Source organism: Streptopelia decaocto (assembly GCF_964273445.1).
Source record: "Streptopelia decaocto genome assembly, chromosome: 1".
Taxonomy (NCBI): Eukaryota; Metazoa; Chordata; class Aves; order Columbiformes; family Columbidae; genus Streptopelia; species Streptopelia decaocto.
Genome location: NC_138663.1, coordinates 211,161,892 through 211,176,578, shown reverse-complemented (window position 1 = coordinate 211,176,578; position 14,687 = coordinate 211,161,892). Strand labels below are relative to the sequence as shown.

The following is a 14,687-nucleotide window of genomic DNA, read 5'->3' as shown; positions in this document are numbered from 1 at the left end:
GGTCCTGCCTGGGCTAGTGGGACACCAGTAACCACCATTAACCACCAGTAACCACCAGTAACACTTACTGTTCCTGGCATTTGGTGTAGTATGTTCCATTCCAGCCGCAGTTCCCGCACCGGTCACCTCGGATGATGTTCACTTCCCTGAAGCAGCTGAAGGAGGCAGGTTGGGCAGCGGGGGGACACAGAAAATGGGGGTGATCACAGAGAGACAGGGACTATCAACGCCCCCATAATCCCCCCTGGTGATTTTGTATTTTTGTTTTTCTTGAGATAAAGTTCTGCTCAACCGCATCTTGCTTTTGACCTGCCATGTTTTACGGGCAATATATACATATATATTTTTCACCTATTTTGGTTTTGTTTTGCATCAGAATAATCAATGTTAGAATGAAGTGGCTAAATGAACAGATTTGCCACCAAGAGATCAGCCCATGATCAGAATGGACTGTGGTCATTTATACAGAGCAACATGGAACATAAAATTGGATTAAAAGCCTAAAATCTTACCCCAACATGTGTTTTTTTTTCATTTAAGTCTGACTTGCTGTGTGACACAGGTCAATATATCTTGCGATTACCCTTAAACCAGAGTCACCACCATTATATTTAGCATTAGCAATAGTAATTCCTGTTAGAAGCTGCGCACAGATCTGGATTTTGGGAAGGCCGAACTATTTCTAAACCAGGGGACTCCCAATTTTTTCCAGAACATCCTTATTTTCACTGAGTGTTGTGTAAGAATAACAGAGCAGTGAGGGAAAAGAGCCTGCGGTCAATGCAGGACTCACATTAGTTGTTACTTACAAATTTTAAAGCATCCAAAATGCTCTGAAAATAGAACCTGCTGTCCTTCAAAGGTGGCCGAGATCACTGTTGGCCAGATTAGAACTGTGTAAATGCTCATGTGACAATTCCTTTGGTAGAAATGGTGACAAAAATATTCTGCTTGATCAAAATATTTTGCTTGATCAAAATATATTGCTTGATCAACATCCTTGCCATTTCCAGCAATGACTTTCATGACAAATGCTACTGTCTTAGTGTGCAGGTGTTCCCAGAGACTCCAAACTTCTCGTAAATGTGGTGGGACTGTGGTCGTACTGACAGAGAGCTCGTATGTTCATAAATAAGCTTGGATGGTGATGGTCGTTACTGGTATCGCTAACGAGGGAGTGCAGAACAGATCTGCTGCAGCTTGGGGACACATGCACGGGGGAAGTTCGGTGACTTCCTCCGGAACTGAAATAATCTGCAAGAGGATGTGGGCAGGCACTCAAAATTCAAGTTTGAACTGGGGGAGATTTAAGTGCGTGAATTACAGGGTGTGGTTGCTTTTAAAAGCATAAAAGCGATCTCAACGGCAGTTTCCAGCACATCTTTTTGTTTCTGGGACCCTCTGCTGGCAAACGGACGAGGTTTGTCTGTGTCTGCTGCTCCCATTGCACACCAGGATGCTCCTGAGCAGCACTGCAGCATCTCCTGCCTGAAAATTTACGTTACCCTAAATAAATATATAGAATCAGAATCATTTAGGCTGGAAAGCCCTTTAAGAACATAGAGTCCAATGCTATAGCAACTGATAGGACAAGAGGAAACGGCCTCAAGTTGCGCCAGGGGAGGTTGAGGTTGGATGTGGGGAACAATTTCTTCCCCAAAGGGCTGTGGGGCATTGGAACAGGCTGCCCAGGGCAGTGCTGGAGTCACCATCCCTGGAGGGGTTGAAAAGGCATTTAGACGAGGTTCTTAGGGACACGGTTTAGTGCTAGACTTAGGTTATGGTTGGAGTCGATGATCCTGAGGGTCTCTTCCAACCAAAATGATTCTATGATTAGAAATATATATATGTAGATAGATAGATAGATAGCAATTGTTATAAAATCATGGAGTATTTCAAAAGTATTCTTTAGCATTTTTTCATGCAAGTACTCTTTTCCCAGGTAATAAATGATAAGATGAGAGGAAATGACCTCAAGTTGCGCCAGGGGAGGTTGAGGTTGGATGTGGGGAACAATTTCTTCCCCAAAGGGCTGTGGGGCATTGGAACAGGCTGCCCAGGGCAGTGCTGGAGTCACCATCCCTGGAGGGCTGGACAGACGGAGATGAGGTTCTCTGGACATGGGGCAGGGACAGGGGTGGGGGAATGGTTGGACTCCATGATCTTGATGGTCTTTTCCAACCGAAATGATTCTATTATTCCACAATTCTATGAAAATAGACTTTCAAAGCAAAGAGCAGGGAAAGGTGAGAAAACACGAGGTGATGTGTTATCCCAAACCAGATGATCCATCAGTTCCTCGGGTAACTTGCCTTTGCCAAACAGAACTTTGCATTGCTGCCCGTGGCTGTGGCATCTCCCGTCGTAGCAGCGGTTGTTGTCACCACACGGGGTTCCGTCCTGCTTGAACACGTCCGAGGGGCAGAGCGCCGAAGTACCATTGCAGTACTCTGGGAGATCACATACACCCATGGCGTCTCTGCAGACTTTACCTTCTGCCCGAAACTATAAAAAAAACACAAAATGAGTTTTTAATATTATTGGTTTTAAACTAAAGGAGGGAGATTCAGGCCGGACATGAGGAAGAAATTGTGGCCTGAGGGTGGTGAGAGCCTGGCCCAGGTTGGGCAGAGAGGTGGTGGCTGAACCATCCCTGGAGACATCCCAGGCCAGGCTGGACGGGGCTCTGAGCAACCTGAGCTGGTGAAGATGTCCCTGCTCATGGCAGGGGGGGCACTGGGGGAGCTGGGAAGGTCCCTTCAACCCAAACTGTTCTATTGTTCTAAACCCCTGTGGCAAAATCTTGGGAAATGCCCCAAAAGCATAAGATGAAAAATAGCAACTAGAATTTCCAATAAGGACCAGGGGAGCGCAAGGGGGTAAGTCCTTGTTGTCTGACTGAAACATACAAATGGTGATTGCTGATATTTTTTATAAAATCTGTGCATTTCAGGTTGAATCTGAAGTGCCGCTACAAACACCGTCTTGCTGGATTTTCCCTAAAAGCTCAAAATCATCAATGGGGTTTTAAAATTCCTTTAATTCAGACTTGTAATCATCGGACGTTTGGTCCGTGACACCGACGCTTGTGTTGGCTTTGTTGATTCTGTCTTTACACCCTCGTTTTGCTGCTCCTGCCGATGCTTTTTGACATCATTTTGGTGTTTCTAAACTATTTGTTTCCTACCTCAGCGTGAGCAGTTTCCAGTCAGGTTTATGCTTATTTTCTGACCAGATATACTGAGAGACAGAGGAAATAAACATCAAAACATGTAACAGCTTTGAAAAAAACAATTAAATAATGAGTTTATCCTACATTACAAAGCCAATAGCAGCTGTTCCTGTTATAACTTACCTCACATTTGTGACAACATCCACCTCTGTAACAAGAAGCCTCAGGAGCGAGCAAGCAGGTGGAGGAAACGCAGCATCCTTCTTGGAGGCAACGCTGGAAGTAAATAATAATTAGGAAAGAAATAATAATTTCGAAATAAATAGCAATGTTGAAATAAGTAATATTTGGATAATTTTCCCTATCTTAAGAGACACACAATTAAAGGAAATTAAGAGATTAAAAACATCTGGGTTTTGCTCCTCCTCGAACTTTGGACGTTCTGGAGGGGGAATTGAGGTGTAATACGTCTCGTGTAGACATTTTTAAAACAATTTGCATTTTTCCCTCAACACCAATGATTCCATCTCTGTTAATCAGCCAATCTGCTTCACAGGGGTCTCTAAGAACAAGTTCATTAATGTTTCCAGAACGCTTTGTAACCCTTCTGAGCAAAATGGTAGAGATTAGTCTCCCTTTCTATAATATATTTCCTTCCCTTTTTCCACCCTTTCAGCGATAACCCACCATTTATTTACAATTTCGGATTCCCAATCCCAAATCATTCAAGGTGCTGGGGCTGCTGGACTCTGAACTTTGTCACATAAGCATAATTAATTACTCACATTTTAAAGATACCTGGGACGTAACAGCTTTATAAGGAAAGTTGGTTAATGGCTTTTTAACATAGGAAAGGGGACAGGAACAATAATTAATTGATCACACGTTGATGAAGAGGAGATAACAGGGACGTTATTGCTGATGGAAAACAAGATTTTCTTGGGTCTCTTGAAGAGGGCCGGAATTTGTAATGTGATATTTGAGAGAAAATGTGGGATTGTGTAAAACTTATGTTTTGAGGTGAAGGTGGGGATGTGCAAACTTTGTCTGGGATGGTTACGGGAAGGACCAAAGGCAGATGAAGGGAAGTAGTAGAATTTGGCTTCTTCTGGCATAATTTTTTAAAGCAGGTGAATGTTTTTCACCAACAAGGAGCAGGATATTCAGTCCAAGCCTGGGTATATGTGGGAAAGGTCAGTGCAAAGGCTGAGTTTTGACAAAGCTTTGTGCAAATAAGGATTAGGCAGAACACAAACAAGAGTTTCCACTGAAAGAAACATCAAACTTTCCGAACAGTCACAACCGCCTGGATCCTGGACTTAGAACTGTAAAGATACCAACACGCGGGTGCCTCAGAAGAGCACTTATTTCCCTGACTTGGGGGTAAATAGAACAGAATAAAGAACAGAAATAGAAAAACTCTCATTATCACAGAATCCCAGAATCACACAGAATCCCAGAGTGTCAGGGGTTGAAGCGACCTGGAAAGCTCATCCAGTGCAATCCCCCCATGGAGCAGGAACACCCAGATGAGGTTACACAGGAAGGTGTCCAGGCGGGTTGGAATGTCTGCACAGAAGGAGACTCCACAACCCCCCTGGGCAGCCTGGGCCAGGCTCTGCCACCCTCACCAGGAACAAGTTTCTTCTCAAATTTAAGTGGAACCTCCTGTGTTCCAGTTTGCACCCATTGCCCCTTGTCCTGTCACTGGTTGTCACCCAGAAGAGCCTGGCTCCATCCTCCTGACACTCCCCCTTTCCATATTGATCCCCATGAATGAGTCCCCCCTCAGTGTCCTCTTGTCCAGCTCCAGAGCCCCAGCTCCCTCAGCCTTTCCTCACACGGGAGATGCTCCACTCCCTTCAGCATCTTGGGGGCTGCGCTGGACTCTCTCCAGCAGTTCCCTGTCCTGCTGGAACTGAGGGGCCACAACTGGACACAATATTCCAGGTGTGGTCTCCCCAGGGCAGAGCAGAGGGGCAGGAGAACCTCTCTGACCTACTGACCACCCCCTTCTAACCCACCCCAGGTACCATTGGCTTCCTGGCCACAAGGGCACAGTTCTTTTATAGACAAGAAGGTGCAAATGCTCATAATTTGCTTGGATATAGAACAACTTAGAGACTTCTGCAGAGTCTGTCACTTTGTGGGACTGATCAGATAATTTTCTTTCCCTTAGACCCCTCATTTTTACGAAGATTAGAACAGCTAGAAAACACCGTTCCATGTGGATGAGGCACAGGGAGGTCTCATTTCCATCCCAGCAGCGCGACTATTTATCAGAATCCACTGTTAGCTCTGCAGATAATCTGCCACAAAAGGTCCCTCCACAGCCGCGGAAGAAAAACTGAATTTACCTCTAAATATTCTCTGCATAGATTTACACATATAATGCATATTTTGCCCACAAATAAAGCCGTATTTGAGAAAAATCCCCACTTCAAAGGAGTTCACAGAAATGGGAGCCCGTGGGCTCGTTTGAATGCGTAACATTTCAAAGCTTGTTTCTTCCCGTGAGTCACTGAGCTTTTATAGTTGCAAAACCAGCAAAATTTTGCTAACACTGCTCTAACACTGTGAAATATTTAATTGGTAACCTCATCAATGCCGCAATCACATTCTTCCCCTTTATCCAAGACACCGTTGCCGCAGGCTTCGAGAAGAAATGGCTTTAAAGACGGTATGTTGTGTAGACAGGGTAGGTCTTTTCTTATCACTTCGTCGTAATATTCTGCCACACTGCAGTTGCTGAAATCTAAGCAATTTCTGTAAGAAAAGAAATATTAATTATATATAACCATGTCATATACATAAAGTAATTGATGGGCTCCAAGAATAGATAAGTTAACTAGCAAAGAGGAATATGGGCAGTTTTAGGGGGAATAAGCATTTTTTTCTCTCATTTTTTCATCTATAGGGATATGGGAATCAGGATCATGTACACGAAGCAAGGGTGAGCATTGGTGGTGTAGGGGATGAAGAAGATTCACTAGAGGATGAAGAATATTCACTAGGGGATGAAGAAGATTCACTGGGGGATGAAGAAGATTCACTGGGGGATGAAGAAGATTCGCTCACCCTGGGGATGTGCTCATGATGCATCCTGTCCGGGAGCAGGTGCAATTGCAGAATCGGCCACGAAATTTCTTGGCGTCGTCGTGGCTGAAGCCCAAGCTGTGGCCGATCCCGTGGGCGAGCGTCAACACGCTGCTGGTGATGTTGTGGCCAGGAAACTGCAGTCAGGGAGGAAAAACAGAGGTCTGTGTTGTTTCAAGTCAGCGTGTGTTGACGTGGAGAACTTCAGATGTAGATTTCATGGAATCATGGAATAGCTTGGGTTTAAGGGACATTCCCAGCTCCCCAGTGCCACGAGCAGGGACATCTTCACCAGCTCAGGTTGCTCAGAGCCCCGTCCAGCCTGGCCTGGGATGTCTCCAGGGATGGTTCATCTACCACCTCTCTGGCCAACCTGGGCCAGGCTCTCACCACCCTCAGGGGAAACAATTTCATTATATTCAGCCTGTATCTCCCCTCTTTTAGTTTAAAACCATTAACCCTCCCGAAGTTTTGCTCAGTAATTGTGACATTTGTGCCAGCTGGGGACTCGCACTGACAAACAGCCAATTAAGGGAACTAAAGAACCCTTAAAGAGTTGGTCTGGGGAAGCATTGGAGAATCATTCCTTTACCATCCCATCTTTATAAAGACAGCAAAACCAAGACCAGCATCGACTCCTTTTGACGCCCAGTTTAGGTGTTACCTGCCAGTTGGTAAAATAGCCCAGGACTACAGTAGATTTAACTCCCAAAGTTCACCGTGAATACGAAACGTTTACTTTTCCTTTCGGGCAGCAGACCCGCCAGGTCTCCCCTTACCGAGACGACACCCATGGAGTTCAGCGTGCACATGGACCTTTTCCAGGCGAATCCCCGCTCCTCGTCATATTCACCACTGCAGGGGGAAATCCAGACATTAAAGAAACGCAGAACAGCTTTGTCTCAAGAACGGGATGCATCGCATGAATTACAGCTGGAAAATAATGTGGTTTTTTGGGTAACAAGGAGCTCCTTTCTGGAAGAAAAACCCAGTGGCACCCATTTCTCCTGAAATATTTATTTGAAAAAACTACCTATTCAATAATTTTTGAGAGATAATTTTACTATGGGGAAGGTTTCTTTCCCCCCAAAAAAAGGAAAAAGGAATGGACAAAACAATAACAAGGCACTAGGGCTTAATAAGCAAATGAGTGAAACAAGTGACTGAGCTTAATGCAGTTTAATATTAACTCCCTCATCCTAGCAAAAAGGTTTAATTGACATAGTGAGCTGTAAACCATATAACAATTAATTACTATAGCTAAAAAATGAGTGGCTTGTTTACACAAAAATGAGTAAAAACTAAAAATGCAATTAAAATAATTCAGTCACAGACAACTATTAGAAATTGGTAATGAGCTGTACAGTGCGTGTGTACACGTGTGGAAAAACACAAAAGAGGACAGTGAAAGGGAAAAGCGAATTCTTGTATCAATTTGCATGACAAATATGACCTGATTAGTACATGGACTGATTCAGTACTTACATTTTTTTTTTCCATGAGATACCACCAGGACAAAAGACTTATCAGCATATATATGTAAAAATTAGAAGAAGAAAGAGATGAAAAAATTCTTGCTCCCTGCTTATCTCCCCACAGCCGGTACATGAGCTGAGTAATTAAAACGCAGGATTCTTACATCAATAACTGGATATGGTCGTAATTAATACGACCGAAGGCATCCTTGTAGCACCACAAAGCAAATCCCTCCAGTGTCTGGGCCAGACTGCGGGTGGTCGCCACCTGGTCGGCCTTGGTCCACACTTCCACGGCGCTGATGACGACCTGCAGCTTCATGGGCTTGTAGACCTGGGAGAAATTCCGGTAAAACACTGGCCCAGGTTGGCCAGAGAGGTGGTGGATGAACCATCCCTGGAGACATCCCAGGCCAGGCTGGACGGGGCTCTGAGCAACCTGAGCTGGTGAAGATGTCCCTGCTATGGCAGGGGGGGCACTGGGGAGCTGGGAACATCCCTCCAACACAAATTGTTCTGTTGGTCTATGATTCTCTAAGAGAAAAATTCATGTCCTGTTTTGGAGGACTCAGAGCAAGGAAAGGATGAAGAGAAAGGGAGGTCATAATCATAGAATCACAAAATCATTTTGGTTGGAAAAGACCCTCCACATCATCAAGTCCAACCATTATCCCAACCCCTGGCACTGCCCCATGTCCCTGAGAACCTCATGTCCGTCTGTCCAACCCTCCAGGGATGGTGACTCCAGCACTGCCCTGGGCAGCCTGTTCCAATGCCCCACAGCCCTTTGGGGAAGAAATTGTTCCCCAGATCCAACCTCAACCTCCCCTGGCGCAACTTGAGGCCGTTTCCTCTCATCCTGTCACTTGTTACTTGGGGGAAGAGACAACACCCTCCATGCTCCTCATATGACATAATGACATACCAGATAGTATTTATTAACAATAATGCATATTTCAAATCAACCATTTTATAGGGATGATTTCACAATTATTTTTAAACTGACTTCACTCATATTGAAAGCAATTTTTTAACAGTTAAAGTGGGTTTTATCGTGTTGAGGAACACATGGGTTCCTGCAGAGTAGCTGCAGTCAAGCACAGATCATTTGTCTTCCCAGGGCAGTTGGTTGGACGTCCATCCATTGGGTAGAGCAGAGTGGCTGTCATAATTACCACCTCATTAAAACTCACCGTGTTCAGGAGATTGCTGATGGAAAGGAACATATGTAGCATCTCGGTTTCATTGTAGTTTTTAACTTTGAACTGAAAAAGGGAAGAAGGGTTGCGTTACAACATTATACGCCAGGAACCACCCCAAATATTACACAACCATAGTGTGGAGATGATTTCTGATGCTCACCAGCTCTTTGTTTGTGACTAGAGCCAACTCCAAATATCTGGTGGGCATAACCAGGGGGGGATCAAGGACGTCCTGGAAGCAAAAAAATCACACTGTAATTATTTAGGTACAATCAGGAGCTTTGAAGATTATGTCACATTGCAAAAAACCAAGGTGGTGTTACACAAACTAATCCAGAATTTCCCTTAAGTATGAGAACACGGAGCAATTATGCACAAGAGAAGTGTTAATGAGTGTAATGAGGGTGAGAGCAGAGAGATTGAGATGGAACAATGTTGTAAGTGGGATTTTCTTGGTAACAGAGGGATTATCAGGCATTGCTCATGTTAAATCAGCTGAGACCGCACGTGCTCAGGGCGTTTATTTTAATCGTTAAACTTGGCACCACTAAAACTGCGTCAAAGGGAGAACTGAGCCTTGAACTGCATCAAGCAGCTCAATGCTAGAAACCAGGAGGGTAAGCAGATAATTGCAGATAAAAGCTGGTCCTGAAGTGAAATAGTTCAAGCCATGCGAAATGCACAAAAATAACTGATTTTTTCTTAGTTTTGCCCATCACACCTGCATAATGCAGCAAATGGGAGCACGGTCACCGATAGACGCAGATGGTGAGAGGCACCATGTTCTGTTTCTGGCATCCAGCAGCCTCTAAAAATAAGTTTATTGGTATTTTTTGCTTGTGCCCTTTGCACATTTACCTGTGCACGGGCAGTTAGATCATTTAAATCTGCTCTAAGCGTAATGTGCTCAGTCGTGGGTTGAGTAAGACTCATTGACTTCAACATTTTGTACACCCAGCACGTTAATTGCTGGTAGCCATTGATTAATGGGTAATCTGGGGGGTTATTCACAGAATCACACACAGAATCACAGAATCCCAGAATGTCAGGGGTTGGAAGGGACCTGGAAGGCTCATCCAGTGCAATCCCCCCATGGAGCAGGAACACCCAGATGAGGTTACACAGGAAGGTGTCCAGGCGGGTTGGAATGTCTGCACAGAAGGAGACTCCACAACCCCCCTGGGCAGCCTGGGCCAGGCTCTGCCACCCTCACCAGGAACAAGTTTCTTCTCAAATTTAAGTGGAACCTCCTGTGTTCCAGTTTGAACACATTACCCCTTGTCCTATCATTGTTTGTCACCGAGAAGAGCCTGGCTCCATCCTCCTGACACTCCCCCTTTCCATACTGATCCCCAGGAATGAGTCCCCCCTCAGTGTCCTCTTGTCCAGCTCCAGAGCCCCAGCTCCCTCAGCCTTTCCTCACACGGGAGATGCTCCACTCCCTTCAGCATCTTGGTGGCTGCGCTGGACTCTCTCCAGCAGTTCCCTGTCCTGCTGGAACTCAGGGGCCACAACTGGACACAATATTCCAGGTGTGGTCTCCCCAGGGCAGAGCAGAGGGGCAGGAGAACCTCTCTGACCTACTGACCACCCCCTTCTAACCCACTCCAGGTCCCATTGGCTTCCTGGCCACAAGGGCCCAGTGCTGGCTCATGGTCACCCTGCTGTCCCCAGGACCCCCAGGTCCCTTTCCCCTACACTGCTCTCTAATAGGTCATTCCTTATACTGGAATTGTGTGTACAGAGAGACTGTGAGGGCATTCAGGATCTGCAGATTTGGTTAAATAACCAAGAGAAAAAGAGTCTGACGCTACAAACGCCTCTTGAGTAGTTCCCAGGAGTTCTGGTGGTAGAAGACAGGAGAACGAGTTTCCGTCTCTCAGAAAGTCAACTTTCTAAATGTTTTGGCTGCTGCAGAAGTATACATGGCTAAAAAAATGATGTTACCTAAGCACGGGGATTCATCTCTCTTCTCTGTTGAATAAATGCCACTTAATTATTATTATAAATTATCCTCTTTCCCTGGCAGGTTCTCAGTAAATTTAGAGAAATTGCAGCAGTTTATAAAACTATATTTCCGCCATGGGAGCTGATCAGTAATTCTTTCATCTAAATGCTTTGTATTATTATCAGGCGGCAGCATCTCCGAGTGTCACTCTTTATTTCTGTCACCGAATGCAATCACAATATGCTGGCACAGGCCGGGCTGTCGCCATAAATAATCTGCACTCACAGGTACAAAAACAGCGCTTAATCTTGGCTTATTGGAGAGCAGGAACAGCCACAACAAAAGTCCTCACAAGCTCTGAAAGCATCCACAAATCAAAGCAAATTAACTGCTTCTCTAGCCGAGGCGCTTCTGAAAACAAGCCCATCAGTAATATCCAGTATCAAATGATGTCAGAACAAACTGATTTCCTTTGAAAACACGGAAACTGTTTCTGAACAGCAAAGAATGAGCATATTTTTGCATTTTGACGTTACTAAAGCTTTTTTTTGGTGTGTAATTTAAGCAAAGTTGGGCAGTAGAGTTTACGTTTGCTTACTGTAAGGTGAATACTGACTAAAGACCGATAGAGAGCAGTTGTTGATCTTTATCACCAAGAAGTAAAGATGCATTAAATGCATCCCCTTTTTATTGCCATCTTAAAAAAAAATCACATTTGCTGCTTCCACTTTCATTTCAACCACCATTTTAAAGTCCTGGGTTTAATTTTTAGAGCTTGTGAGATGAATTTGCAAGTGGGAAGAGATCTCAAGAGAGAATCCGACCTAGGGTGGGATGATCTGCACCTGACAACGTGCCACCAAACGCTCCTCCAGAAACAAAGCGCGGTCTTAATTTTGCAGTGTGACACCTAGGCACGGCTCTAGGTATAGTTTCCATACCATGTGAAGGCGCTTTGCTCATGGTTGCTACACAGAAACCCTATTTGCTTCCAGACCTGCAGATGTTTTATACTATGAAACCGCTGTCATAAACGCAACAAGAATTTTCCCTGTGGTCAGATCACTCCGGCATTTAACATACACTGTACATATAGACACAAGGCTGCAACATCAACATGAGTAACTGGGGTGTCCTTACGTCAGCAAAGACGATTTTACGACTCCCGTTGGCGAATTCTCCATCTTCGGGCAGGTGGGCCTTGTGTTCTTCGGTCACTTGGCACAGCCCGCTTGAGCCGTTTTCCAGCGCCCTTCGGTAAATGAGGTGTTGAAATGTCAAGGAATTCTCCACGGGCTCTATTTCATACCACAGATCTCCAATTTGCAACACGCCGCTGCGGATTTTCAAACAGGGGAGTCAGTAAGAGATGAGAACCAAATGGCTTCTTAAATTATTTAGTAAATAAGGAAGCAAAGTGCATGATGCTGGAGATTCAGGGCAGCCCTGTGCAACCCCAGGAGATGCCTCTGGGCTTCAGGGATATTGGATCAGGGATATTTTATGTGTTTTGTTGGTTTGTTTGTTTGTTTGTTTTGACAAGGAAGATAAGGGAAGATTCAGCTCTTTCCTACCACTGTTCCCATGGGCAGCGATCCATTGAGAAGACACAAGGAGCTCACCTAAAAGATCTTCTATGGAAAGAAAAAGTGTCATGGCCAAGGTTTAGGATTCAGCCTTGAAAAAGTGGTCATGCAGCTTTGGGAAAAAGAAGCTACAGATGAATTCCATGTATTCGATGAAAATGAGAAGGCAATAAAAGCTCCGTGCTACAGCCCTTGAAGGAACATCCATATGAAGATCTGATTGCAGACACCCCAGCTACATTGGCTGCATCTGCTAATAAGTCCGCATCCTAAAAAAATTTACTTAATTCAGAGACCGTTTGGAATGTTTTGTTTGAGAAAAGAGGTGCAGGTGGCTCTACCCAATCTCAAATCTCATGCGTGGTCATCTAATGGATCAATGGATCTTAGTTTTGCTGGAGTTTGAGTTACTTACTCCTAAAATGTTTGTAATTACTGGTTTGTGTGTCACAATAGGAAAACGTGGGCATTTCTGCTGGATGCTGCAAATAATGGATGGCTGCATGGAAGGATGGATAATTTCCTTCCATCAAAGCCGGTGAAAATAATACAAAATAAAATGAAGCATTTTCAAACTTACTGCTATTTATTTAAAAAAAAATGTAGCTCAGATATACTTTCTGTCTCATATTCAGACCTTTTACTATCAGAAATAAATATATCCCATCTATGGAGTGCGCCTGAAGAGGAAAGTCGAGTAGTTCTTGTCTAGTTTACTGTCTTTTAAAGTAAAACTTGGAGATGTCTTGACATGTCAAACCTGCTGCCAGAAGAATATAAAGCACATTGTGTGGCTAAAAAATTCATTTTCATGTTCATATCTGCCTTCAAAATCTATGGTGGAAACGCTGTAAAATCTGTAATGCTAAATAAAATAATCTCAGCTGCGTCTGAAGATTTGAATTTTAATAGCGAGATGCAGCAGGAAGTGTCGCGCATGGAATCGAGGTTACATGCTTTAAAAAATAAATCCCCATCGTGGTTAATTTGATATTGAAAGGCTGGAAAGATCCCTACCTGATCCCAAAACATGTGCTGAGGGAGACGATGGATCTCGGGGAACCTTCCACGAACCCCTCGTAGTAACAGTCGTCCTGCAAGGGGCAAACGTGGCTTCGGGTCAAAAAAATACCCTTCATCAGTGAAAGGACAAAGAAAACCTTCCCAAATCTGCCCTTCAGCACTTTGGAAGGGTTATTTGGTAAAAAAAAAAAAAAACAAAAACCAGGAGCCTAAGCACTTATAATTGGATAATAATTAATTTTTAGGGGAGTATTTTGTGATTTCTTGATTTTTCTCATGATGGAGTAAAATTGAGACCTTTAATAGCGTGAAAGGGAAACCAAGTGTGCTGGTGAATGTGAAATTGTTTTTCCAGTTTTTATTAGTCCCCATACAGTTTCCCTCCTTTGTTTTTTAAACAAATGGTGCAAAAATAATGGATATTTTAGACACAGAAAGCCATCCTTGGCAGTGTTGGGTTAACTTGATGATCTTAAAGGTCTTTCGCAACCAAAATGATTCTATGGTCCCTCACTTAGCTCCACTGGTATATTCGAATGAGGACGAGTGTTACTTGGTTCTGCCTATTGGTACATTATTGAGAGACATCTAAATTTACCTGAATATAGGGAAACTGGGTTATCAGCCTTCCCTCCGGACTGTACGTGAAAACTGGCATGTCCTTGGCTATCAAATTTCTGAAAAGTAAAACAGAAATCCCCAACGTGGGTCCATTAATTCCCCGTTATGTCCCTGTACTAAAATTAAGGAGGGAGAGCTGGGGAAGAGCCTCACTTTGCCCTCGTTAGATGGACGATGTGGTGGTTTCCTTCTGCCGTTATTAAATAGGACGCGTCCACCTGGAACGGCCGAGGCGCTGATTAATTTCAGAAATTAATGCAATGCTATTTACAGGCTGATTTTGGCTGGGAAGCCGGAGCCGTCTCCTCGCCCTGTTCACCCTTTCCCACCCACCCATGACACCATGGTCCAGACCCGTGGCCAAATAAGCGTTTCCTAAAAAACAAATGACCTTGGGGAAGGTCCGTTCCTTTGTCTCCAGGAGCCTGGGCACCGTGATTTCTGAGTAGATGATTCTCAATGGTTCAGTAAAACCTGAAAGAGATTCTACATTTAGGGAAAAAGGGCATTAGTCATTTCAGACAATGAAGGATTTCCCTCCCCTGGACTGCAGAAGGAGGATTT

General features: G+C 44.3%; 1 protein-coding gene across 1 annotated transcript in view; it reads right to left on the bottom strand.

Annotated features, from left to right (window-relative positions):
- The window catches only part of LOC309435364 (disintegrin and metalloproteinase domain-containing protein 20-like), a gene marked incomplete at its 5' end in the record, with an annotated part of 26,289 nt that extends 12,129 nt beyond the window's left edge, over positions 1–14,160 (bottom strand). Inside the window, 12 exons of the mRNA XM_082043527.1 lie at positions 69–155; positions 2,309–2,505; positions 3,356–3,448; positions 5,770–5,938; positions 6,251–6,405; positions 7,048–7,123; positions 7,908–8,077; positions 8,937–9,008; positions 9,106–9,177; positions 12,034–12,229; positions 13,497–13,573; positions 14,101–14,160. Of these exons, the coding sequence (XP_081899653.1) occupies positions 69–155; positions 2,309–2,505; positions 3,356–3,448; positions 5,770–5,938; positions 6,251–6,405; positions 7,048–7,123; positions 7,908–8,077; positions 8,937–9,008; positions 9,106–9,177; positions 12,034–12,229; positions 13,497–13,573; positions 14,101–14,160 (1,424 nt within the window). The remainder of the gene's footprint in view (positions 1–68; positions 156–2,308; positions 2,506–3,355; positions 3,449–5,769; positions 5,939–6,250; positions 6,406–7,047; positions 7,124–7,907; positions 8,078–8,936; positions 9,009–9,105; positions 9,178–12,033; positions 12,230–13,496; positions 13,574–14,100) is intronic.
- Positions 14,161–14,687: the final 527 nt, after the last annotated feature.